The following is a 27,927-nucleotide window of genomic DNA, read 5'->3' as shown; positions in this document are numbered from 1 at the left end:
TAGATGTCTGAATCGATAAGGATATTTTTATATTGGCCTATTATCTGCATGTTCTTCAGCATCACTTAGTAGTTCTGTATTATTGAGCTTCCCAAATCTCACTCTGCTACTCACTATTTCAGGTTAAAAGAATCGAACAGGTGCAACTATCGACATCATTAAAGGAGTTTCATTCGACTTTGCTTGCAGAGTACGTTACAAGTATAATTAGGGGCATGTATGTCACATTTGATTTTTTTTATGTACTTAGCCTGAAACTTGTATTTTAATTATAAATTGTTTTATGATTTTATGTATTTTAACATAAATTCTATTTTTTCTCGGATTTTTATTACGGATCGCTCCGATGGCCCTAATGTGACACCTCGAATCGGATCAGGTCACCTATATCGATTTGAGGGTGTTACACATAATCTTACTTAATCATTGACAATGCACATATGCCTTGAAGACGTAACTGTTCAAACATAGAATCTCAAAGGAGAACAACAGTCCCTTAACCACTGAGGCCACTCAATAGGTTCAATTGTCATCTAATATTTCTTTAATAGTTTGGGGTGATTACAAGATAATATATGTTCATAAATTTTTAATCTATTTGACAATACACTTCAAACGCAGTTTGCTAAATCTAAAAATCTCTAGAAAGAACAACCTTTTACTATTGAGTTCACTTAATAAATTGATTATCATCTAATACTTCAGTTATTATTAAAATTATCACTTGTATAATAGGTAGTCCTATATATAACTATGTATTAATGGTGCATCATATATATAAACTTATATTTTATTTAATCTTGTTTGATATTACAAATTGTATGGCATCACAAGTGAAACTACAATTTTAAGATTGAAGAGTGTATATCATAATTACAAGATTAGATAATAGATAATAATTGCCGCCTAATACTTAAGTTATTGTTAAAAATTGTCACACGTATCATATTATTTAATAAATAAAAGTATTTATCTTTTACTCCACAATCATTAAAATAACTTGTCAAATATTCAAGAAAGATTTCATTTTAATTTTTTTCTCTATTAGACAAACAGTATCAAGTTCTTAGTTATTTTTTTTTTAAATCATATTACTTTTATGCTTAATATTATTATTGTTGTTGTAATATAAAGGAGGATACGGATTCGAATGTACGTAATATGTTACAATTTATGAACGGTATATGAATATTTTAGACATTGCATGAAAATATATTTTATTTAATTTATTTTATATATTGTATAAATATATTTTGAATCGAATTTAATAGGAATAAAATTTGCTTATATTTTGTACCCAAAAAAATGCTTCGACTCATTCCCATCTCTATGCTTGAAAATCTGCCTTAATTAAACATGTCCATATTTAAATTTCCAAATTTAATTAACTTGTGAAACAAGTTCACATTTGGATTCTTTGATTTCTTTATTTGGAAAAAAATGTCAAGCCTTTTGTTAATTTTTAATTAAAATGTCTATATCTGATCAATTTTATGATATATGTTATATATTGTTTAAGAATTGTTTGGGAAATTATTAGTTATAATTTAAGTATTAAGTGTTAGTTGCTATTATTTTAACTTTATAAAAAAGGTTCTTGACTTGTGAATTAAGTTGGATTCGATTTCCAAAGATTTTTTATATTAATTTGATACAAAATGTATATATTTTAATTAAACATTTTAACTGCTAAGGATATAAATTCAACTCATTCAATGACCTCGATGGTTGAAGTGAGTTGTTATTTTCCTTTGAGAATTTGTATTCAAGTAGCTTAGTTTGCAGAGTGTATGCATTATCAATAACTAAAACAATCTTGAACATATTATTTTATAATTATTGTAGACTATTAAATATAGTAATATAAAAATTTTAATAGTTGACAAGTTTAGGGATAGATAGATAATCTATTACCTCTAATTTCTGGGATAATGTTAGATTCTATGAAAATACTAATGATATTTAGATAAATTTATCCTTCAAAATTATAAATTTAATTAACCTAATCATTTAATCCAAATGAAATATTAAATTAAAAAATTGGATCACGAATTACACACACTATATGCAAAATATATGATAATATAGCTTAATTATATTAATGGTATTTGAAATTATTTTTAATATTTTTATATTAATTACACTAATACATGATAAATTTAAAATTTAGGTTGAGTCCAATAAAAAGAGTTTTTATTAATGGTCTATCATATATTTTAATTTAGGGTTCATTGGTTTCACTAGAAATAATTTTTGAAAAAAAAAATTAATCATGATCTAGAATTTTAAAAATAACCTTTGAAATTATTTTATGGGGATTAGTTGATGTTGTATAAAATATTTGTTGTTGATTGGTAATTTTTTTTAAATATATATTAGGGATTATGGTTTGATTTTAGGTTGTCTATGATGACTCCTCTTGTATTCTTCTTCTCTTGACAATAATGAATTTTCTCCTCTTCTGCCCGTGGTTTTTCCTGAAAAGGGTTTCCACGTAAAAACTTGGTGTCTCTTTCATTAGGTGATTATTGTGCATGTCGCTATCTTCAAACAAATTGGATTACAACACCAGATTCACGTTGCTTAAGGTAGAGGTACAAAAATTTGTAAGAGCTCTCTTATTCTGATGAAAGAGTAGAGAAAGATTGCCAAGTTTTATATTCTGCAGGGTTTAACAATGATAGAATATGAGCTATTATTTTCTCTTTCGTGGCAAAGGAAGATTTTGAGTTGAACAAAACAACCATGGGAATAACAGATTTTGGGGAGTAGAAAAGAATTTTATTATGTGGGAATAACATATTTGAGAAGAAAAATATAGTTCAATTCTTTGGGCCCAACAGATTTGAGAAGAATAAAATTAAGTTCCATGAGTGTAACATAAAAGATAGAATCGCCATTTATGATTGTGCATGATATGACTCATAGTGAACTAGTTGTGAGTAAAGTTAACACTTATGATTTTCTTACTGTTGTGAAGATTAAGTTCAAGTTTGGGCAAGATTTAAATTCAATTAGTAATCATTGTTGAAGAATACTATTTTAAAGAGTTTTGTGGAAGAAGCGTAAAATATGTTCTCAAGGTGGAGAACTTGTTCGTCCATGTGAAGAATTGATATTCTATTGAGTTTATGTGTTTCATCGAATTTGGGATTGTCTCAAACTTTTTGCACTTTTAGAATTCGTGTCAAGGTGGAGATTGTTAGAATTTGACCCAGATTCGATTTGACTCAATTAAGTAAGAGAAAATAAGAAACCTAATTTGATTCAAAGTATGAAATTTTTTTATGTAGAAAACCTACTTTGAGTAGATTTCTACTTTATATTTTTCATTTGTAAATCAAGTATCTATCCCTATAAATATATAATATGAATTATTATTAGATTTTAGGTTGTCCATGATGACTATTGTATTATTCTTCTCTCGAAATTAGTGAATTTTCTCCTTTTTGCCCGTGATTTTTTCCTAAAAGGGTTTTCCATTTAAAATTTTGGTGTCTCTTTTATTGGGCAGTCATTGTGCATGTCGTTATCTTCTAATTGTCTGCAAGTAAAAGAGTAAAAGGAGTGTTGGTTGACGAACACTAAATGAACATGTCACGAATGCTACACAAACATGTTCACTAACGTTAGACGAATATGTTCGTGAATGTTAAACGAACCGAACACTAACACCCTTAAAAATAAATAAATAAACGAACATGATATTAAATGAACACCAAACAAATATGAACACCTTAAAAATAAACAAACAAACATAAATATAATTTTATTCATTGAAACACGGGTGATTTACACCTCTATTGGGATTTTATGAGGATCTCAAGTTGGCTTGTTCGATTATGACAGAGATCATAGATAGTTGATTTTCAACGTGAAACAAACATGATTATTGGTGACCTTATCAAATCTACTATTTTTTTTCATATTTGATTCTATTCCTGATTATTGCAGGATTGTTTAACTAAAGATTTGCATGACGACATTACTTACGTTAGACCCTATTTAATATAATAGCCCTTAGCCTTCTTATTAAAAAAAAGTCAAAATGATAATAATGAAACGTTTTATATATTTAAACGAACACAATTATATTATATCAATGATCGAGTTGGTAGTTTCGTACATCAAAATTGCAAGATTAACTAAAGATAATAATTGTCACCTACTGCTTAATTTATTACTTAAAGATTGTATTGTTATAAATTAATATTTAATAAATAGAAGCATTATCTTTCTACTCCACATTCATTTAACTCCATTTAATAATATGAATATATTTTGAATTTCAAAATTAAGTTTATTAGTTTTTCGGTATTGATAGTCTGATACAATCATTTAGTATCAATAATTTAGGTTTAGTATAAATATCAATATGTCACACCCTTCGACCGATGCGAATGACCCGATCTAATATGAGGTGTCATCTTAGGGCCACTAAAGTGACCCACAATAAAACACCAGGAAAAGTTAAAGTTTTTGTTAAAACGTGTAAAATCATAAAACAATTTATAAATAAAATACAAGTTCAGAAAACTATTCATATATTACAAACATAATTAAAATCATACAAGTTTCAAAATCAATATATATATATAAATCAAATGTGACCTACATACTCCCTAATTACACATTGTACCGTAATATGTAAGCAAAGCAGAAGGAACACCCAAAACGGAAGTTGTTAGCTGCACTGGATCGATTCTTTTAACCTAAAATGGTAAGTAAAGAGTGAGCTTTGGGAATCTCAGTAATACAGAACTACCAGATGAATGCAATAGGCCATAAGGTATAAGGTAAAGCATAATTTCCTTAGCAGGACAGTCATCATCAGATTCTAGCGGTGAATTCAGATTCCATTAGTTATGTCTTTAGTTACAAGATGAATTTACTGTCTGAAGGAAGTATTTAGAGAGATTCAGAAGATTGAATTGGGGAGTATAGTGTGTTCCAACAAAACATAGAAATGTGTGCAGGTCCTTTAAAAACATTAATAGTTTAAAACATATTTTAAAACCACAGTAATACCTTCCAACCGAGCATCGATATGCAGTTTTCTCATAACTGCATCCATAAGAACTTACGCTAAGCACACAGTAAAGGAGCCACGCTAAGGGAGTACCTTAGGGCATATAGGCCTACCCAAGGGTCTCCTTAAATCCGTAAGGATTTACTAGCTTACTCAGAGCTGAACCTCCGTACTCCATACTCCTACCCATACAGTATCCAGTAGAAATCATATTGAGCAACAACTTTAATATCAAAATCATGATTCAGTAAAATGATGTAAAAATGATAATATAGTTATTTAAATCACATGAATGCCCTTTATCCGTACACCAAAATACAATCCCCATACTAAGGGAATGCCTTGGGGCCTTAGAGCCTACCCAAGGAATACCTTAGGTCCGTAAGGAATTACCAGCTTGATCAGAGCTGAACATCCATACTCCAGAATCGTACCCAGACAGTATCCCCATAATCGGTTCATAAAGTAAAAGTAGATTCCATGATCCATAAATAAAAAACGATTATATTTTTCACTTAAAACAGGTAACCAGAGAGCACATATCACGTAACCATAGTTCATAAACAATAAATCAATACATCAGTAAATCAGAATATCGAACAGTTAAAAGATACAGCAAATCAATAACTTAGATAAATCATATTTCAGAACAGATAAAATAATCATATAGCATTTATGGAACACACTAGAGGATCCATTGATTTTCCAAAGGTACTTGGTATTTATCAGGTAGGGAACCACGAAATTTTTGTAAATAGATAGGATTTCATAAACAAGATCCCTATAAAAAAAGGGTTTGATAGCTAACGAATTCATCAGGCATTTGAGAAGTAATTTATCAAGATCATATAGTATTCAAATATTTTTCTGAGGCACTAAGTAACCAGGAATGTATTCAAAACCTTTTATATCAGAGTTACTTGAGGTTTCAGATATGACAGGAGCGATTCCATTATTCAGGAAATCAGAGACATTTTAGACATTTTGGTTTTTTGAAGAATTTTTTGTATTGCAACAGTATCAAGAAATGTTAACGTGCTTGATTCGAGGTTCTAACCTTTATAGACGGTACAACATATAAGTTCAGCAACGTTTCCAGACTTATCCAAGTCATCCATTTAATTCTATGCCACAGAGGGTACTTAGGTCATTTAGTATTCAAGTTTATCCAGTCATTTTGGAGTTTCCAGAGTAATTTGATCGTTTCAATGATTCGGATACGTACAATACTTCCATTCAGTTTAACTTTTTCATATAATATAGTCATTTCAAGTAATTCAGACATGTAAAGTACTTTCGGTAATTTAGCCTATGGGTGTTCACTTAGGAAGTATAAATTCTAGCTCATTTTCCTATTTTGAGGATATTTCAGTTGTTTCATTTAATTTTCACGTATACATTACTTCTAGCAAATTAGTCTTTAGGAGTTTATTCAAGAATCAAAATTCTAAGTCTTTTACAATCTCAAAGGTTATGGTCGATTAATATGGTTATTTTCACTTTCAGGGACAACCTTTGTTTTTTACATTATACTGGTATTTTTTTAGTTTTTTATCCAAGCATTTATGACATTTAACCTTTAACAAGATTAATCAGAATGTACGAGTCCTGAGATTAATTGATTTACTAATTAAATCACTGAAATTATATTTATCTCTTATCGATCTTATAGTTCTTTACACGAGTCAATTGAGTCTTATTTGGTTTATAATCTTTATATCGTATTCAATTTGAGTCCAACAATAATTAACTCTATGTAATTGACCAATAGCTCATATCTTGCATTAACAAGTCACCAACATGTACCATAAAGCATGCATAGGGTAGTAAAGTATTACCTCGATTTTTGAGTCATACCAACTAACCAATTAAACTCCATTTGATCATGATCGAACTTTAATTCCACGTCTCATAATGTCTTGGATACATGACAAAACCAATTACATTAAAAACAAAACTTAAACCTGAAAATTTGTATTGAATTGGGAGATAAAATGCCAAAAAAATAGCTTACCGAGTTCGAATTTGGCAAAATAGACTTCGGATTTGGACTCAGGACAACGAAAAACATAAAAATGATGACTTTTCAAAAAATTTGACTTTTTGGTCAAAGTCAACGGACAGGTCAACGGGTCAGCCCGGTTCGTGTTTACTCAGGCGGGTTGACTTGGTCGAGTCAAACAAAATTGGTTCAGACTAGTTTGAGTTGGTTTGGTTTGGTTGGACCGTTCTAGAAGGCTCGCTAGAGAGTGGGAAAGCCTCACACGCACGCGGCGACGTGTAGTGGCACTTGACGGTGGTAAAAGGGTCAGGGACGGTGGCCAACTACTCCAGAAGCACCAAGACAATAAAATCAACCCAATTTAGCATTCAGTCAATCCAAAACATAGGAAAATATTAGAATAAAAGCGATCAAAATCTTACCCACGATGCACGGTGAGAACGGAGACGATGGTTTCAGTTAGGTTTTAGTCAGACAACGATGAGGGGTTTTCGTGGCAACAGCAGTGAGTAGAACCCAAGAGTGAGGTGGTCGAAAATCACAAATAACTGAATGGTTGGGGATATTTTCGTCGAAGCTTCAACCGTTCAATTCTGACGAAAGACATAACCACCTGGCGAAGGGATAAGGGGTTTTGATTAGAACTACCTAGGGAGTCCAACGACGGTGATGGTGCGGTGCAATGGCAATGAAATCGACAAAAAATGATGAAAATATTGGCGGTCGATTTTTTACGAGACTTCGTAGCTCCCTCCACGAAAACTGGTTGACCTTCACGGCTAGGGAATGGCTTGGTTGCGGTCGCTGGACGGTGGCGAGTACACTAAATTTGGTGGTGTAAGCCACGGCTGGCCGGAATATGATCGGAGATGAAGAGGCGATGGGTTGGGGTTGAAACGTTTAGGGATTTTGGTTATTATAACCTATGCCAAACTTATAAAATATATATTTAATAAGAATAATCACAAACAGTACCCTAGTCTAATGGCTAAGGCATGGGTGCCCATGAACCTAAGGTCACGGGTTTAACACCCCTCATCACACCTAAACCATTTTTTTATTTTTCAACTGACAAAAAAGGGTTATTTACGGGGATAGTCCCTAAACTTTCTATATATTCAAACTTGATCAAAAAATCTCTAAAATTATCCATTTTAGTTTATTAATTAAATTAAAACAATTTAAATAAATTTTACCTTATAAATTTGGGGTGTGACACAATAAGTGAGTTTGATATTATGGTTTTTATACTCCTTGTTTGAGTATTTATACCCTTTGTTTAGTATATATACTCCCTAATCAAGTACTCAACTCCCTAATTAGGTATTCATACTCTCTTTTATAATAAAAAAAATAGAAACATCTCTTGTTGCATCAAAATATCTATAGATTGCTATGTACTGCATAAACAAACTTAGAAAAAAGTCATAATTTATGAAATGATCAAAATAGTATTGGTGGGTAAGAATCTACAAAAGTACCTTTAAATGTAATTGTATTGAAAGAGAGTGATAGATCGACGATGTGTAAGCTATATATCAAGTCAATAGTGTGTTTACCACTCATCGAGCCAAATCATTAAGGTGGGTGAACGTTAGGAAATGAATGTGAACAACAAATCATTATAGAAGGACTACTCATTGTGAGCACCATTTACAAATCTGACCCAACTAAAAACCCCAACCCCTTTTACATATTAAACCTAACTAAAAAAACCAAGACCTGGGGCCCAAAATCAGACCAGACCCAGGCTCACCTAGATCCAACCCGACCAGGGTCTACCCAGCTGGGTAGTCGCCCACTTCACCTAATCACAACCCACCATTGTTTCCCCCCAACAAACATCCACCATGCATCTATACCAACCCCAACAGAGCCATCGATCACTCCCAGCAGCACACTCCACACTACCCTGCCAAAACAAAGGAAGAAGACAACAAAATTACAATTATTTTATTTTCAGAAAAATGGGTATTTAACCCAGCAAACAGAATATGTAAGGGGTTCGAAAATCCAACCAAAAAATACATTGTAAACTCTATTTTCAAGCAATAACACACTTCAAAGGTTATCTAATGCACTTTCTTTATTTTTATTGTTCGAATGCATGTTTTTCCTCTGGTCTATTCACTTGAATATAAACTGTATTATATACTGTTTTTCAAAAAAATATTGTAATATTTTTTCTTCTTTGCTCTTTTCGGGTATAATAATACTAATATATATTCGAAATATAAAAAAAATCAACCAATTGATTTTACTTTATTTCGAATCTAGCAGCCAAAGATCACACTAATAACAACAAATAATATAACAAATAAAAAATGGTTGGTTCTTATATGGTTCAAAAGGGGGTTGCCAGAGCCGAGAAACCGAAAGGTTTTGGGTCTGTTTTGAGTAGTTTTGGGGTGAGTTTTTGTCAGTTTTAGCACTAAAGGAGGTCATAGGGGGTTAGGTCTTTTTTTTAGTTTAGGGTAATTTCGGATTTTCCGACCGTCGTGTACGACGAACGGTGCAGCGGCCATAGTTGGTTAGCGGTGGCCGGCCTACTGTCGGCCAGGGAAGGGGAAGAGCATCTCTAGTTTTTTTTTGTTTTTTAGGTGAGAATGAAATAAAAAGAAGCAATGTTGGCTTTTATATAGGATATTTAATGGTTTATTTGCATCATAAATCCCTAAAATATTATCGTGTTTTTATATTTTGGTCCTTTTAGGGACCAAAATTGATATTTTCCCTTTATGTTATGCATGCTTTAAATTTTTGGTATATTCACTTTTTAGTCCCTGTTATTTTAGCACATTTTACATTTTAGCACTTTAGGGTCTGTTTTGTTATTTTTCATTTTTTATGCCTGGTTTTTTATTTTTTAGGGTTATTTTCATTTAGGTCCCTTTATGTTTGCCTTGTTTTTGCATTTTAGTCCTACGTAGTGACATTTTTATTTTTTAAGTATAGGAAGTACATTTATGTAATTTTACCTTTTTTTATTTAATAGGTTACTTTTAGGATTAATTAGAAAATGGAAAATTTCTCTTAAGTCCTTATAGGTTGAACTAGTTTTGTATTTTAGCCATTAGTCTATTTGTTTTTATCTTATTTCGAATTAAGCTTTAAGTATTGATTTATTTTAATTTAGCCCCATTTGCATGTTTAATTTTAGTTTAGTAATTTAAAATTTATGCAATTAGGTCCTTGAACTTGTATATTTTTTTTTGTTATGTTTTTGTTGTTTGTTTATTTTTTTAATTATTGTTATTTTATTATTTTAATTATGTTCATTAATTGTCTTAATTTTTCATAGCTTTTTTTTCCTTAGATTTACTTCTAAGTTATTTTAGTATTCGAATCAAAGTTAGAAATTAGGATGACACTTTAGTTTAATTAGGGAGCAATTCGAGTCGAGTTTTCGCATTATACGCCCGATTACTCGAATCGATGTTCGATTCTAAAATTAATTAATAAATAATATTTTTCTAAAAATTTTAGTGTAATAATTTAGGTAATAATTAGGCTTTAATTAACCCCTAACTTTAGAAAATGCCTATTTAGGTCCTTAGACTTTTAAATCTTTTAGAACTCAATACTTTAGACCTTGACCCTTTTAGTCCCCAAACTTCGATTAGACTTTTAATATTAACAAAATTAAATAGGTTAAATAGAACCTCCATTTTAGCTTAGATTCTAAACTAGTCTTTTAATTTAGGGAATAATTCGAGTCGACCCTCGCGTAAACGCTTGAGGGACCATCTTAGTTAATCGATTCACTAATTATTTAAAATCAAATAGGATTAATACTAGAGCCTATATTTTAGATTTGAGCCCCCTATGTTCCTTAATTCTCATAATTTGACATCTTAAGTTAGAAAAAACCTTAATTTACTTTAGATTAATTAGGATTGAATAAAATTTTGTTTGATTGCATTTTATTTTAAACTTTAAGGCACTATTCACTTATTAAGGAATTAATAGTATATCTCTCGCGATCATGCTCAGGGAGTGACTACTGGTGATTCCCTAAATAGGTCGATATCTTTTTCAAAAAATCGCATCATGTTTTCTAAAAATGAGGCAATGTTCGATTATTAGATATAATAGATGATCTCTCGCATTTACGCTTGGGGGTGAATGCTATCGGTCTCAATAAATGAATACACTTTCAAACTCTGCATCCTTAATGAGTTTTAAATTAAATAAATATGGAACTCAAAATTTTTTATTTTAAAAATAGGGTAATCAAGTAGGTACTAATTTTTGGGCGCTTGTGGGAGAGCTAATCCTTCCCCACGCGTAACCGATTCCCGAACCTGATTTCTGGATTTTTTGCAGACCTTAAAACTCGATATTTTGATAAAAATAAAATTTTTTATTAAAATCACCCGATTTTTACGATGTTCCAATCTCACATTAAATGATTGGTGTCGACTCCTCACATTTTGAAACGCTTTTCAAAGAGAAAACCCTCGAGTAGGTATCACTTTTCCCCGCTCGAGCGAAAAACGGTGTCGATAGCTTGGCGACTCCGCTGGGGAAATTTGTTTTTTAAACAAATAGAGAGTCGAGCCACGAGTTGGTTACCCTATATTTATGATTTTGGAAATTACGAGTTCGATCTTATTTAATTTACAGTTCATTATGTGATTTTAAAAGAAAAAATATATTTTCACTCTGGTTAATGCTTACGCTTCTTTGAATTTATTTAGGATTGTTGCATATCATAGCTCTGAACCCGAGCTCTAACTTGGTTTGCCTGAGTAGAGAGAAACGTCACACCTCACGATGAGTATTGGGCTTCCTTGTGTGGGTCTGATAAAGTACCTCTGGAAAGCACCCTAAGTTGCTTATCCGAATATTAGTTTCGAGGTATGCTTTTAGTTGTGTGATCCCCTGAGTGAACTCGATTCGCAAGTCTGTAATGGGCTAGAATCGGGGTCAATCTTAGTAGGTTGTGAAATTACTCGAGAATCTTTGTTAGAACCCATACACATATAGAGAATTTAGTAAGCTCACCCCGTTAAAGCCATGCAGATAACTTATAAGAACTAGATTCCATGATGTTAGGATTTTTAATTTTCTTTGATTATTTCGCATTTGATACTTTAAATTTTTGCTAATTATTCTTTTATATTTTTTGAATTATTCTAATATCACTAACGTGTTGTTTTGTGTCCTGATTGCATGTATCATTATCATATCACATCATTAACGGTATTGATTCCCAGATTACCTAGTTATTATAAAAAATATTAAGGCATCAATGTCTTCCGATGAGACTGAGAATGCAATCAGTGTTCAGACCTCGTTTGAATATAGGCATACATGGTTTAGGGATAATATTGTCACTACCGAAGATTTTGTTTTTCCAGAGAAGGTAATTATCCGAGTCAGGCAAGCACACTAGGCTGAGTTATCAAGAATTTGGTCCACTCGGGATGATAATGAGAAGACACAATTCAGAGAGATATACGACGACATCGTAGAGCTGCTGAGAGTACCAATAGATTCAGTGGTGGTTCGAGCCCTGGCCGAGTGTTGGAATCCATCTTACAGGTGTTTAATTTTCAGTAAAGTAGACATGATCCCTACCTTGGAGGAGTATACGACTTTGCTGAACATCCTGAATGTTAGAAGACATTCCATTTACACCAAGGCAATTTGACTTATGGGGTTCATAACCAAGATGATCACGCTGACAGGAAAGACCAAGGAGTGGGTCGAAGAGTACATTCGTTATGAGGGGATCTCCTGGGCTCAGCTGAAGAGTTTAATTTACGAGTAAACTCCATCAAAAAGAAGAAGAGATCACTTCGCACTTGCAATATATGGCTTGGTAATTTTCCCCATGAATAAGGATCACATAGACATCGCCTTAATCGATTTCGTCGAAGTTATTGCCAGAAAGAATCCTGCACCAGCCATCTTTACGGAAACATTCTTGTCACTGAACTATTGTAGACGATTGGGGGAGGTCAGTTCACCAGATGTGCCTCACTGTTGCTAGTTTGGTGGTGGATCTACTCTTGGATAGTCGAGAAAGGCTGGGCTCGGAGACATCAATCAATTGTTTTGCCTCTAGTGGATTTCCTCAACAAATGCCAAATCCCAGAGCACCATAAGAGGAAAGATTGGGTTAAAGCTCTCCGTAACATAAAAGATTTTGATATAATGTAGAAGGTTATTGGTTACCCAAAGAGGACATACTTTTTAGGTGTGGTAAGGATAGCTTTGTGATGATACATGGATTATGGGGAACGATCAAGTATACTCCGCTAATCACACTCAGACAGTTCAGTACCCGGTAGTTCGTACTAGCTACCTACGACCTAAAGGAGGCAGAGTTTTCTTTCTCCACTCCGAGTTACCGAGAGTGTATTTCAAAGATCTATAGGGTTTGGCAGAAGGCCCACTGCATGAGCTTCAAGATGATAGAGCATGTATTCACATCGGCCTATGAGGTTTAGAGGTCGCAAAGAATTAATGATAATACATGGAAGCTAAATTTAGAGGACGAGTTGACTATGGATGAGCGATTGAGGAGGCTTCTGACCGAGGCTGAGTTGTTAAGAGAAGAAATGCGACTGATGAATCTGGAGAGAGAAAAAGAACAGCAAAGCTTCTCGGATGAGAAGACAATGTGGGAGCTCGAGCTTATTAAGAAGGACAGAGTGATAAAATAATTGGCCAAAGAGAAATAGAAGGTCCAAGAGAGTTTTGATGTGCTAAAACAAGATTTTTGGGTCTAAACCAAGATTTTTGGGTCTTAGAGAAGAATATGAGAGCCCAGGGTCTATATCATACTACTAAGACCCTAAAGATAAAACTCGATGGGGTAGAAAGAATCACAAGAAGAGGCCAAAAAGAAAAGAAAATAGCCCTGCAGCACGCTCAAAGACTGGGAGAGCAAAGAGATTAGGCTAACCAGGAATTGGCATAGAGGCGGGCACAGATTAAACAGCTCGAAGCACAGCTGCTTAGTATAAATAAGACTTTTTAGAACCCTTATAACAACGATAGGTTCCGTCTTCACAAAGAGAATGAGATGTTAAAGAAAAGGATAACAAAGCTAGAAAGAGCAAGGTTGATCCACTCATCTGCACAGGATATAGCCAGGCAAGAGAATAAGGCCTTAAAAGCCAAGATTACTGAGCTAGAAGTTACAGTACAGAAAGGCCATCAACGAATCCAGCAGTTATAAGAAAGTTGACCATTGACTAATCCAGAGCTTGGAACCACGCTATGGCAGGCTCAGGACACCATTCAAAGGCAACATGAAGCAATGTAGAGAGTAGTGAATCACGCTCACAGTGTTGCTGGCCAAGTCTATGAATTATCTGAAGAAGTGGCAGCCCTAATAGTTTTCATGATCCCAGAATCAGAATAAGAACATCGCTTCATGGGATTGATGATAGAGCTCGAGAGATTAGGGGATAGGGAAAGATTCTACGTTTAGTTTCCATGTTGATGTACTCTCTTTGCCTAAGTACTTAGACGTTATGTGTTGTTGAGTACTTTTTTTTATAAACTAAGTTATTTTGGAATCAATAACAGGTTGCATTTGCATTTGCATTTTCTTATGTTTTTCTCTAAATTTTTAAAATCTTAATGATATAATTATAATAATTCATTCATTCATTACAATTCACCAAATAATAAAATATAATTTCTAACCATTTGTAGTTATCCTGTCATTCACCTCACACCCATACGGTACTCGTAAAACAACCAAGAAAATGGAGGCAAGATTAACTCAACTTGAACAAGACCAAAGAGAAGCTCAAACATAAATGAGAGAGAGATACTAAGTAAGATGGAAGTAGAGATGACAAACTCGTAAGTCGATCTACTACAAAAGATCGAAGAGATGTTTAAGAAGCATACTAAATGTGGAAATGTTATGGATGACCAACTAATGTCATTTAAGCAAGATTCCTCGCATCCTCCAGGATTTGGACCAGGAGCATCGCATCTTGCTGGGTTTACATCTGACCCCCAGCACCCACCGGGATTTACACCAGTCCCTTTGCATCGTCTCGGTTTCACCCTAGTGCACATTTCTGTTAGATCGTTAGCTTTATAGGAAGCTCGCCCAGGAGTCTACATGGCAAATCAACAGAATCATACTGAGCCCACATATCAAACCAATTACCCACCGGCTGTCAGGGTAAGACCTGTTGAGTCAGGCGTGGAGGAGTTACCACCTGACTTTCAGAAAGTATCAGAAAAAGGAAAGGTTAACAACGAAATAATCCAGCAATTGAAATATCTGGAGGAAAGGGTAAGATCAGTAGAGGTGGAGTCATTCTACGGAAAGGACATAAGGGAGAAAAGTTTGGTTCCCGATCTAATACTGTCGCCGAAGTTCAAAGCGTTAGACTTTGAAAAATATGATGGAACTACTTGCCTATCAGCCCACCTCATTATGTTCTGCAGAAGAATGGTAGGACATATTGAAAAAGAAAAGCTGCTGATACATTACTTCCAAGATAGTTTAACTCGATCTGCAATCAAATGGTACAATCAGTTGACTAGATCCCAGATAAAATCATGGATGTATTTGGTACATGCATTTTTAGAACAGTATTGTCACGTCAATGACCTGGTACCTAACAGGTGGACGTTACAAAACATGAAAAAGTGACATAGCGAAACCTTCAGGCAGTACACCCAAAGATGGTGCGATATGACATCACAAGTACAACCCCCATTGCTGGAGAATAAGGCTACAGTTATCTTTGTGAATACCCTAAAGGCTCCATATTTGGGGCATCTGTTAGGAAATGCTACCTAGAACTTTACTGACTTGGTCATTTCCAGAGAATTAATCGAGAATGCCATCAGGAGTGGCAAGATTGAAGGAGGAGAAGGGTCGAAGAAACCCTATTTTAAAAATAAATACAACAAAGTAAACCATGTGAGCACTTATAATAAGAACTACGTAGCCAGTGTTACAATTTCTCAACCTGAGGCAGAGAGGACCAACACCCATGAAAATAGAGGGCAAAGAAGGGAGAATACAATACCAACTTTCTCACCAGTGCCAGTACTATATTCATAAATTTACACCTCGCTCTTGAAGGTGGATTTAGTGTGTCCCTATAAATTAACTTCGATGCAGCCACCTTACCCTCACTGGTATAATATCAACGCCCACTGCGAATACCATGTAGGGATCATTAGGCATGATATCGAGAAATGCTCGCATTTTAAGAAGGTTGTCCAAAACCTCATCAACGCTAGAGATTTGGAATTCAAAACACCAACTGTAAACATTCACCTTTGCCCAATTATGGGGGTAGGGAATCAATATGGTTGAAGAAAGATAGATCAGGATGACCAAGAGAAATTTATCATAAGTCAAGTCTCCTCTTTGTTGGGTGTTCAGGAAGCTGTGTACATTGGGAATGATTGAGGGTAATCCCGAATCAAGGCCATTATAATGAAAAACATACTACGAATATCAATAAACTGAAGACCATGACATTCAAAATTGTCTCGAATTTCGAAGATTACTTCAGAAAATGATGTATAGCAGAAAAGTGGAATTTTTTAGTAAAGATGAGAAACCATAAGAAATAGACATTTGTATGACGGATGGCTCGGGCAGGACGTCGGGGACAAGAATGTCGATAGTCATCACAGTTAATATGGGATAAGAGATATCATCATCAACAACTCTAAATGTGGTGAATACAACTTCGTCCCCCTTTCTAGTCAAGGATACCCGATAGGTTCCCTGGAGTTATGCGGTCAACGTATCAATACCAGAGGGCTCTAAGATGTCTGAAAGAACAAACGAGGAAAATAAATTGAGTTTAGATGAAGTAAGTGAGATGGGCCACTTCACAAGAAGCAGAAGATGCTACTCACCAGAAACATCCACCGAGGAAGACAAGGGAAAGGCCAAAGCCAAAACTGTGGTAGTGCCAAAAATTTTCAATGAAGAGCCACCACCAATCATTCACGAGCCTGTGACTGAAGCTCAAGGTCATGAATTCTTGAGGTTTCTAAAGCACAATGAATACAATATAATGGAGAAGCTTCACAAACAGTATATGAAATCTCAATCTTGGATCTTTTGATAAACTCCGAAGTACATCGGAACGCCTTGCTAAAGGTGCTTAACCAAACATTTATCCCTAAGGATATCTCAACAAATAAGTTGGACCGAATTGTGGGATAATAGCTGCTGACAACTACATTACCTTCACTGATGATGAGATACCGGAAGGAGGGATGTGATCCCGGAAGGAGGGATGTGATCCATTAAGGCTTTAAATATCATAGTACACTACCATGGACATGTCCTGCTAGGAGTTCTTATAGATAATGGGTCGGTACTGAACGTAATGCCTTTAGCTACACTACAAAGGATACTCATTGATAGCTCACACATGAGAGCTTATCATAACATCATTAAGGCATTTGACATAACCCAGAATGATGTAATGGGAAAGATGGAAATACCCCTGATGATCAGGCCTGCTATTTACAACATCAATTTTATGATAATAGACATCCACTAGACATACAACTGTTTGCTAGGGAGACCTTGGATCCACGCAGCAGGGGCAGTGCCTTCATCCTTACATAAAAGCTGAAATTTGTAATTGATGGAAGGTTGGTCAGCATCAGAGCTGAACAAGAGATCATAACTTATGTGATGTCTGATACCCCATACATCGACGTCAAGAATGATGCCTTAGAATGCTCCTTCAGGGCTTTAGAATTTATCAACGCAACCTATGTGGCTGAAGGAAACAGAATTCCCCACCCCGCACTGTCATATTGTACTAAGATGACAGTGAAGCAAACCCTAGGAAGAGGAGCGAGAACTGGAAAAGGACTGGGAAAAGATCTTCTAGGGCAAGTACGACCCATAATTGTTGAATGGAAGAGAGACTGTTTCGGGCTCGGGTTTAAGCCCACCTTCCAGCAGTGTGGCCAAGAGCTGAAGAAGAGGGCTGGGGTAAAGAAAGCAAGATTAAGTGGAGAGGACGTCCCTAGAGAACGTATGTTTTTCCCTCCTTTGAAGAGATCTTTCAAATTCGGAGGAGTGTACGATGTTGATCAAGAACTGGCCAACACCATCGAAACCGAAAGGCTGGCAAAAGAACAAGAGTGGATGGGCAAGGCTCTGAGGGGACTATCAATCAACATGATTTCTGGGTTCAACCAACCCGGGAAGTTTCTAGCTAGAATTCGTTCATGCTTACCTAGTGAAAATCTCAACAATTGGACAGCCGAGGACCTCCCCGTAGTTTTTAGGGTCAATCCAAATTAATGCCCAAAAATAATTTGTATTAGCATCTAAAAAAATATATGTTGAACTTTTTGTAAAACTTCACGCTTATCTCATTAATCAATTAAAGACATTTTTCTCAAATGGCAATCATTTCATTATTCGTATTATTTCATTACATTCGTTACATCATATTTTTATTTATTCTTTATTCTTTAAATCTCTAAATTCTTCGTATTTTTCATTACATCGTATTCTTTGTTCTTTACTTTCTAATATATCTGAGTCAAATTGCATACAGATGTCACAATAATACTAGCATAATTGTTCTTGAGGCCAGTTGCAAGACAGATTTTGAGCGACCACTATGTATGGAAGAAGTTAATAAATGTGAAGACGAAGAAGATGTAAAGTCCCTAGTGAGCTATTAATATTAGTGGACAGAGATTATAAACAGATCCTACCCTACAAGGAAGAATTAGAACTTGTAAATTTAGGGATCGTAGAAGTATAGAGAGAAATAAATATTGACACTACTCTATCCGTAAAAATAAAGCTAGAGTTGATAAGTTTGCTCCATGAGTTCAAAGACGTCTTTGCTTGGTCGTATCAAGATATGGCAGGGCTAAGTACTAATATAGTAGTCCATACGTTGCCCATTAAACCAGAATGCAAATCAGTCTAACACAAACTCAGAAGGATGAAACCAAAGATGTTATTAAAGATTAAAGAAGATGTAACAAAATAAATCGATGTAGGTTTTCTTCGGGAGGCAAAATATCCTGAGTGGGTAGCCAATATAGTGCTTGTACCTAAGAATGATGGGAAGGTCCGCATGTGCATAGATTATCGAGACCTTAATAAGTCTAACCCAAAGGACAATTTCCCTTACCTCATATAGACACCCTGGTGGATAACACTACGGGGCATTCATGGTTTTTCTTCATGGATGGCTTCTCAGGATACAATCAGATCAAAATAAACCCTGAGGAGACACTCGAGCTTTGCTTTGCCACCCCCAACAGATTTAATGGTCCTATGTACTCGTTCTTCGCGAAACATTCAAGCAACGAAATTCACACGTCGAGATTCGGAGAAAGCTAATAGAAATAGTAGTTGCTCTTGTTGTTGGTCCTGACCAATTCCCTGCTAGTCTTGCCTAGTCTCCAGGGGTAAGTTGTGTCTAGCCTCTGTCCCAGAGGGTAACATCATATTGTTAGTACGAGTGCCCTGTGGGTTATCTGTATCTATTAACCCCTCCTCTGAGTCAGTTGCATTCCCTGTGGTGTGAGTTGTAATTGGATTCTTTAAGGCAAAAGAGATATTTGAAGTTCATGCAATTGAACTACTTTGATTGACCTTGTGAGGCAATGATTGCCATGTATGGCCTATGGACACCTATACATGTGATTGTATACAATGATGACCGGTGGATAACCATGATATTTGACTTGACTGCTATGGTGACACTAAGTCAATACTATGTATTTCGAGTGAGAATTATATCGAGATATATGTGACACTTGATTCCGCTCTATTATCTTTATTCGATAACTATAGTCATAATGATTGAGAGATGATTGTTATTTTTATCATTAATTTGATGTTATTTTCCCTTCACGTATGTTTTCATTAAGAGAGAGATAACTAGAATGATGGCTACACTAATTAATTATGAACTTAATTGATAAAACATTGGTATTTAATGCCTAGAAGGATGCCTAGACTAATTATGAACTTAATTGATATAACACTGATATTTTGAAGGTTGATATTTAATGCTCATTGTAAATTTGATTGATACAATATTAATACGTTTAATAGTCAGGTAACATTTAAGTCAGTTGCATCTTCGAAATTTTTTGCAAAGTTTATCAAGTCATTACTCCTATTAGAGCTTGATGTTATATTAAAATATGGGTTTACTTTAATATCAAAATTTTTATTTTTATTTTATTTATTAACATATAATAGGATTTTTTATCTAAGTTTTCTATTAATATTTGTGTGCCGCCTTCCCCCTTCCTTTTTATTTTTGTTTAGCCGACGGCAGTACTAATCTTATAATCGGTTGCCGACTGTCAATAATTATTATTTTTCTTGTTCTTTTTCATGCTATGTTCTTTGTTTTTCTTGTTTTTTTTTCTTGAGTTTTTTTTCAATTTAATTTAAATAAGAATTTGTTTTTGTGATACGTTTTCCTCTGCTCTCGTAGCACGTTCCTTATGATTTTTGATACGTTTTTCGCATATAACTATGGTCGTGTTAGTGCTCTCACAAATATCCTCATGCCCTTTGTTTTCTGATTGGTTTGTCAGTGGTCACATATTGTCAGATCCCCTCCTCGGTAAAAGGTTGTTTGTCGATATAATCAAAATTGTGTAGCGAAATAGCCTGCCAAATTGTTTGGTTCAGTCACCACTCTTTTATCACTTCGTAAAACGTCTCTTTTGACAGAGACAATGAGTTTTATGAAGGTTATTAGGTTCTTTTGATGTTGGACATCATTCTCAATGGAAGGTTTTGCTTTTCTTCATATCTTTGGGTTTTATATTTTTATTTTATGTATAAATTTTTGTGACTATTGTCCCATTTTTTGCTCTATATTCGAGTGCATTGTTATTTTGATTCATCCCATTATTTTAATTAATGAAATCTAGTCGACATTAATAAAAAATTATTAACATATTTATTGTCAAAAAAATTTAGGCCCAAAATCTGTTCATCAGGACCATATCCATACAACAAGAGATATCCAAATCCATTCTCTCCTCTCATCCTATATTCCAGTTTCATTGTACCTTAACCGATTCCTTAAACCATATTTGATTTAAGTGTCACACGGTTTATCAAAGGGATTAATTTTTTTTCTTTGAAAACCATTTATTCAACATTTTAAAATAATTAAGCAAATATGAAAAAGTATAACCTCTATATATTCATTGAATCGTCATCATTGTACTCTATTACTTTATATTAACGAATTAAAAAAATATAAATTAATGAATATAAATATTTATTTAATTAGAGACTTAAATCAGATAATCTCTCTCTTAAAAATTTCTCATTTTTTCATTAAAAAATCATTTATCATCTATTCTTCTTCCTTGAAAACTCTGTAATCTGCCATCAATGTCAATAGTCCTTTCAGAGGAGTCATCATAAGCAATTAAAATTATAAATCATCATAAGCAATTAAAATTATAAACATCATAGAAATATTCATTCGATTATTTAATTTTTTTCCTAATAATATAATCGAACGTGACTCTTATTTATCTTTTTGTTCAATTAAAATATAATATCTACAATTTGCTATTTAATATTGGTTAGGTGATACTTATTTAAGGATATTATTATATTTCTTTAATTTTTAATGATATCTTCCTTCCTATATATATGTGTGCGTGGTAGAACGGATATCGCAGTCAAGCTATCCTTGAAAAGCTATTTGGTTTTCTTTGCAATCATGAAATCTACTCTTGTATTCTTCGCTTTCCTCTGCATACTTTTGGTACATTTTCTTTTTCCTCGTTTTACATTCCTTAAACATTTATGTTTGAAAAACAAGTAATTAATAGTCCATGCAGTGGTTTTAGTTATAAAAGTAGGGATGTGTATGTGACTCAAATTTAACAGGTTTCAACTTGACCCGATTTTGTTAGGTCAGATTTAAAAAAAAAATTAATTTTGAATCGGATCGAGTTTAAGTTTATTGTGAACAATAATTGATTTTAAAAATAATGTAATAATATCTTATATATTTAGGGAAAGTTATAATAATATCTCCCTTTATATATTTTTTTCAATTAGATTCCTATTATATCAAATAAAACTAATAATTTTTATAAATATATTTATTTCGGATCAGGTGAAATCACCTTAAACTCAAGTCAGGTCAGGTTTCGGGTAGTGAGTGCATACTTTTTGGGTCGAATTGGGTTGGCCGAAAACCTAACCCGACCCATACCCATTCTTAAGTAAAAAAGATTGTTGTTTTATTTAGAGATCCTGATTTTGAATAGTTACATTTATAGAATATATGTGTTTATCAGAGATCCAGTACCTTTGAAAATAATATTTTTTCATTTACTAGTGACATTCCTTGATTAGTTTTATTTTTTTTACTTTGACTCATTTAATAAAATGTGTACTTTTTATGATAAAATAGTTAAATTAATACAAAGTAGTATTTGATAAATAAAAAGTTAAATTTAAATTACTATACTATCCACGTACAACTTAACATCTTAATATCTCATTTTTATAATGAATATAAATTTAGTCAAAATTAAAGTAAAATAATTACAATATCAAATATTGATAAAACTCATGATTAAAAACTCTCAATTGCTTAATTATTATGCAGTTTACTAAGACAATCGCAGCAAGAAAAGCACCAGGCGAAGAATGTAATGATGAAACGAAGGAAAAGTTTCAGACAGAAACAACTAAAGAAGCAAAACAACAATATGTTATAAATCAAATTCCTCTTTTCTATTATCCAAAGAATGTTGGTAAGTTTTAGTAACAACTAAAAATGAATAAATCTTTTGTTACAAATTTAAATTTCGATCGGTCTATAATTCTTCTATTTTCTCTCTTATAAAAAGATGGTCAGGAAATGGACAATGCAGGAAAAGAACTTGCTATAAACCAAATTCCTCTTTTATACTATCCAAAGAAAGATGGTAAGTTTCAGTAGCATGTAAAAATGAATAAATCTTTTGTTACAAATTTAAACTTTGATCTGTCTATAATTCTTCTATTTTATCTCTTATAAAAAGATGGTCAGGAAATGGACAAAGCAAGAAAAGAATCAGTTATAAACCAAATTCCTCTTTTGTACTATCCAAAGAAAGTTGGTAAGTTTCAGTAACATGTAAAAATGAATAAATCTTTTGTTACAAATTTAAATTTTGATCGGTCTATAATTCTTTTATTTTATCTCCTATAAAAAGATGGTCAGGAAATGGACAATGCAGGAAAAGAATCTGATATAAATCAAATTCCTCTTTTCTACTATCCAAAGAAAGTTGGTAAGTTTCAGTAACATGTAAAAATGAATAAATCTTTTGTTACAAATTTAAATTTTGATCAGTCTATAATTTTTATTTTATCTCTTATAAAAAGATGGTCAGGAAATGGACAATGCAGGAAGAGAATCTGTTATAAACCAAATTCCTCTTTTTTACTACCCAAAGAAAGTTGGTAAGTTTCAGTAACATGTAAAAATGAATAAATCTTTTCTTACAAATTTAAATTTTGATCAGTCTATAATTCTTCTATTTTATCTCTTATAAAAAGATGGTCAGGAAATGGACAATGCGGGAAAAGAATTTGTTATAAACCAAATTCCTCTTTTCTACTATCCAAAAAAAGTTGGTAAGTTTCAGTAACATGTAAAAATGAATAAATCTTTTGTTACAAATTTAAACTTTGATCGGTCTATAATTCTTCTATTTTATCTCTTATAAAAAGATGGTCAGAAAATGGACAAAGCAGGAAAAGAATCAGTTATAAACCAAATTCCTCTTTTGTACTATCCAAAGAAAGTTGGTAAGTTTCAGTAACATGTAAAATTGAATAAATCTTTTGTTACAAATTTAAATTTTGATCGGTCTATAATTGTTCTATTTTATCTCTTATAAAAAGATGGTCAGGAAATGGACAATGCAAGAAAAGAATCTGTTATAAACCAAATTCCTCTTTTGTACTATCCAAAGAAAGTTGGTAAGTTTCAGTAACATGTAAAAATGAATAAATCTTTTGTTACAAATTTAAATTTTGATCGGTCTATAATTCTTTTATTTTATCTCTTATAAAAAGATGGTCAGAAAATGGACAATGCAGGAAAAGAATCTGATATAAATCAAATTCCTCTTTTCTACTATCCAAAGAAAGTTGGTAAGTTTCAGGAACATGTAAAAATGGATAAATCTTTTATTATAAATTTAAATTTTGATCGGTCTATAATTCTTTTATTTTATCTCCTATAAAAAGATGGTCAGGAAATGGACAATGCAGGAAAAGAATCTGATATAAATCAAATTCCTCTTTTCTACTATCCAAAGAAAGTTGGTAAGTTTCAGTAACATGTAAAAATGAATAAATCTTTTGTTACAAATTTAAATTTTGATCGGTCTATAATTCTTTTTTATCTCTTATAAAAAGATGGTCAGAAAATGGAAAAAGTAGGAAAAGAATCAGTTATAAACCAAATTCCTCTTTTGTACTATCCAAAGAAAGTTGGTAAGTTGCAGTAACATGTAAAAATGAATAAATTTTTTATTACAAATTTAAATTTTGATCGGTCTATAATTATTCTATTTTATCTCTTATAAAAAGATGGCCAGCAAATGGACAATGCAATAAAAGAATCTGTTATAAACCAAGTTCCTCTTGTCTACTATCCAAAGAAAGTTGGTAAGTTTCAGTAACATGTAAAAATGAATAAATCTTTTGTTACAAATTTAAATTTTGATTGGTCTATAATTCTTTTATTTTATTTCTTGTAAAAAGATCAAAAATTAGGGAATAGAGGGCAAGAATCTATTAGGAATCAAATTCCTATAATATACTATCAAAAGAAAAATGATAAAAATCAATAACATGAATTGATAAATTTTTTGTGACGGATTTTAATTTGAATCAATATGTGAATTAAAGAAGTTTATTGTTGACTTTCAGGTTCAGCTTGAAGACTATATTTATCAAAAGAGAAGTAATCGTTTAATAAAATATTGGGCTTTCAAGGAAGATGAATCTTATGTATTCAAAATAATATCTGTGCTGTATTTATATTATGTGTGTTTGGGTTGTTCTACTCGTTGCAAGTAGAAATCCTTTATGTTCTAATAAATGTGTAAGATATGTGTTAGGCGTGCTTCCACTCGTAATCCTAAAAAATCCATTATGTTGTAATATTTGTTTAGCTTAATATATACTTTAGCCCCTTTATTTTAAAGAAGTTATCATTTAACTGTTTTCTTTCAATTTGTTTAGCCCCTCGACTTTCATTCCATTTACATCATTGTTCCTTTGAAATATTTCGTTCATGTGACGTAATCAGTTCTTACTTTTGTAAAAAATTAAAAAGAAAAAACTTTAAAATTCTAAAAAATTCATTACAAATGAAAAACTGTAAATTGTTCCTAAAAATCCACAATTTTTTTTTAAAACTTCTTTTTTTCTCTCTCAAAATTATATATATATTCCCATTGCGAACTCGTAATCAACAATGACATTGGGTGTGGGTCCCATTATGTGGGAGAACCCATCACCGGTTAAACCCAAATAAAAGCTATTTGGGCTTTGCCTAAGAAGGTGAGAGGGCAGCTATATTCGGCAGGAATAAAAAATTAAATAGAAATTATTAGAATTATTAAAAAGTAAAAATATCTAAAATTATAATAAGGGTTTATAACTATTATCTTAAATTAATTATATAATTTATATATTTTCCTATAAAATTGAAATTAGTAACTTTAGATTATATAAGCATCATACATGAGAAAGATTAAAAACCTAAGCAAAAGACTACTGCAAAAGGAGATTAAATTATTGAAAGACTGTCGAGAATCACAAATCAAAGTAGAGCGTCCTAAGAAACTATCCACGAACGCAAAAGCGTGTATACAAATTCAATCTGAGAGTCAATAGCAGGGAAAATCAACATTATTACAAATAAGCACAATCTTGATCACTCGTAGCGTCGTCAAATCCAACTCTGAGAAAACATAAAATAAAAAGAACGGTCAGAAGATCGAGAAAGAAAATGAAAAATGCCACAAAGACATAATTATTCTTATTAAAAAATTAAAAAATAGAGAGAAGAGAACCGATGATCAACAATCATAATGAAAATTATTATCGACGTAGATTAAATAAAATAAAATAAAATAAAATATTAATATAATCTATAAAAAACGATATAAACTCTAAAAGAAAAAAAAAGGAAAAAGGAGAGAGATCGGCTAAGGTTTCTCATCTTGTAGCGAAAAAATTTTGAAAAAGAGGGGAATCTCGAGAAAATATCCGGAGAGGAAAATAATTTTTGAAACTTTGGGTTTAATTTATTCTAAAATATAAAAAAAATTTCTAATTTTTTAAAAAATTAGAAAAATATTTAAATTCCACTAGATATAATTTTTATGTATCATATAAAAATGATATCTCAAAAAAATTATTAAAATTTAACGATTAAAACTGATATAAAATTTGAATTAATTTAATTTTTCAAATAAAAAATTTAACTAGATGCAAAAAAAATATTTTGAGTTGTATTTTGTGGATCAACTCTTCGTTTACATTATGTTGTCAAACCAGTATTTGAAACATTATAATGTCGAGCTAGTACTTAAAAGCAACTACGGTGCCAATAGACATTGTGAAAATATGATTTTATCATACCCAAATCAGCATGTTAACTTCCAACTTAAATTGTCGTCAATTTTTTAACAGAAAATGACGAGTTTGAAACATATAACTAGTCGAGTGACCATTTTGTAACTTTTAATAGTCAATGGACTCAACAAAACAACGTCTTATTGTCGGGGATCATTTTATAACTTTTAATAGTTGGAAGAATCAACAAAGTGACATTCTATAGTCGAGTGACCATTTTTATGTTTTACCCTAAAAAGAAATTATTAATTGACTAATAGTCAACACATTTTATAGATGTGACATTTCTTTATATATTGAATTACTACATTTCCTTACGTATTGAATTACTAACGTGTTAAAGTGTTTCGTAAAAAGATGACATGACATGTACTAAAGATAATGGTTACCTTATGAATTGCTCGAGATCTTAATATCAAATATTATCTTTGATTGTCGTACTAAGCTTAAAATCAATAAGTTTTTGACATTATATTTTCAAATTTCATGTTGTTTATACATGAGTTTTTTTAATATTTAAATATAGGGTAAAATATACAATTGGTCCTCCGACTATAGGGTGATGTTTTGTTGAGTCCATCGACTATTAAAAGTTACAAAATGATCATTCGATAATAGGGCGTTGATTTGTTAAGTCCCTTGACTATTAAAAGTTACAAAATAGTCACTCGACTATTTAGTATGTTCCAAACTCGTCATTTTTCGTTAAAAATTTAACAAGAATTAGAGTTGAATGTTAACCTATTGACTGAGATAAGATAGTAATTTTAGATTTTAGGATCAAATTTTATCATATGTCATTCATCAGTTTAACGTCCAACTCAGACTATTGTCAATTTTTTAACGAAAAATAACGAGTTTGGAACATACTAAATAGTTGGGTGACTATTTTGTAACTTTTAATAGTCGGGAGACTCAACAAAATAACATCCTATAGTTGAAGGACTATTTTGTAACTTTTAATAATCGAGAGGCTCAACAAAACATCATTCTATAGTCAATGGACTGTTTGTGTACTTTATCCTTAAATATTATATTCTAAATATATACTCATTAAATGATTGAAATAAATATATATACATGTATTATCGTCGTGCTAGTGTAAATACGTATATTGACACGTACCATACACATTATTTAATTTCAAATATTTTATCACGTGTAATTAAAATTTATCACGTATTAGAACCTATTTTATTTTTAAATAAGCTTTAAATGTAAAATAAAATTAATAAATTTAATATAAACTACTAT

General features: G+C 32.3%; 1 protein-coding gene across 15 annotated transcripts; it reads left to right on the top strand.

The window, feature by feature from the left end:
- Positions 1-21,696: 21,696 nt before the first annotated feature.
- On the top strand, positions 21,697-25,234 carry LOC120150731. Of its 15 annotated transcripts, XM_039163353.1 has the most exons (14): positions 21,697-21,781; positions 22,637-22,784; positions 22,881-22,958; positions 23,055-23,132; positions 23,229-23,306; positions 23,401-23,478; positions 23,575-23,652; positions 23,749-23,826; positions 23,923-24,000; positions 24,097-24,174; positions 24,271-24,348; positions 24,442-24,519; positions 24,616-24,693; positions 24,958-25,227. In XM_039163353.1, exons 1-14 carry the CDS (start codon positions 21,737-21,739, stop codon positions 24,966-24,968), a joined length of 1,062 nt encoding a protein of 353 aa, XP_039019284.1. In that variant the 5' UTR covers positions 21,697-21,736; the 3' UTR covers positions 24,969-25,227. The 15 variants fall into 15 exon arrangements, with proteins under 15 accessions (XP_039019284.1, XP_039019292.1, XP_039019291.1 ...); XM_039163361.1 differs by lacking the exon at positions 23,401-23,478 and having other exon boundaries at positions 24,958-25,234; XM_039163360.1 differs by lacking the exon at positions 23,229-23,306.
- Positions 25,235-27,927: the final 2,693 nt, after the last annotated feature.

This window comes from Hibiscus syriacus, unplaced genomic scaffold, assembly GCF_006381635.1.
Source record: "Hibiscus syriacus cultivar Baekdansim isolate YM2019G1 unplaced genomic scaffold, ASM638163v2 tig00111025_pilon, whole genome shotgun sequence".
NCBI classification, from domain to species: domain Eukaryota; kingdom Viridiplantae; phylum Streptophyta; class Magnoliopsida; order Malvales; family Malvaceae; genus Hibiscus; species Hibiscus syriacus.
Note: the sequence above shows the minus strand (reverse complement) of the source record. Positions and strands in the feature narration are given on the sequence as shown.

Bases quoted from the DNA above. Each gene is read 5' to 3' on its own strand.
- LOC120150731 (XM_039163353.1), top strand. From the start codon at position 21,737: ATGAAATCTACTCTTGTATTCTTCGCTTTCCTCTGCATACTTTTG. The intron at 21,782-22,636 runs GTACATTTTCTT...ATTATTATGCAG, and splicing joins CTTTCCTCTGCATACTTTTG to TTTACTAAGACAATCGCAGC. The intron at 22,785-22,880 runs GTAAGTTTTAGT...TCTTATAAAAAG, and splicing joins CTATTATCCAAAGAATGTTG to ATGGTCAGGAAATGGACAAT.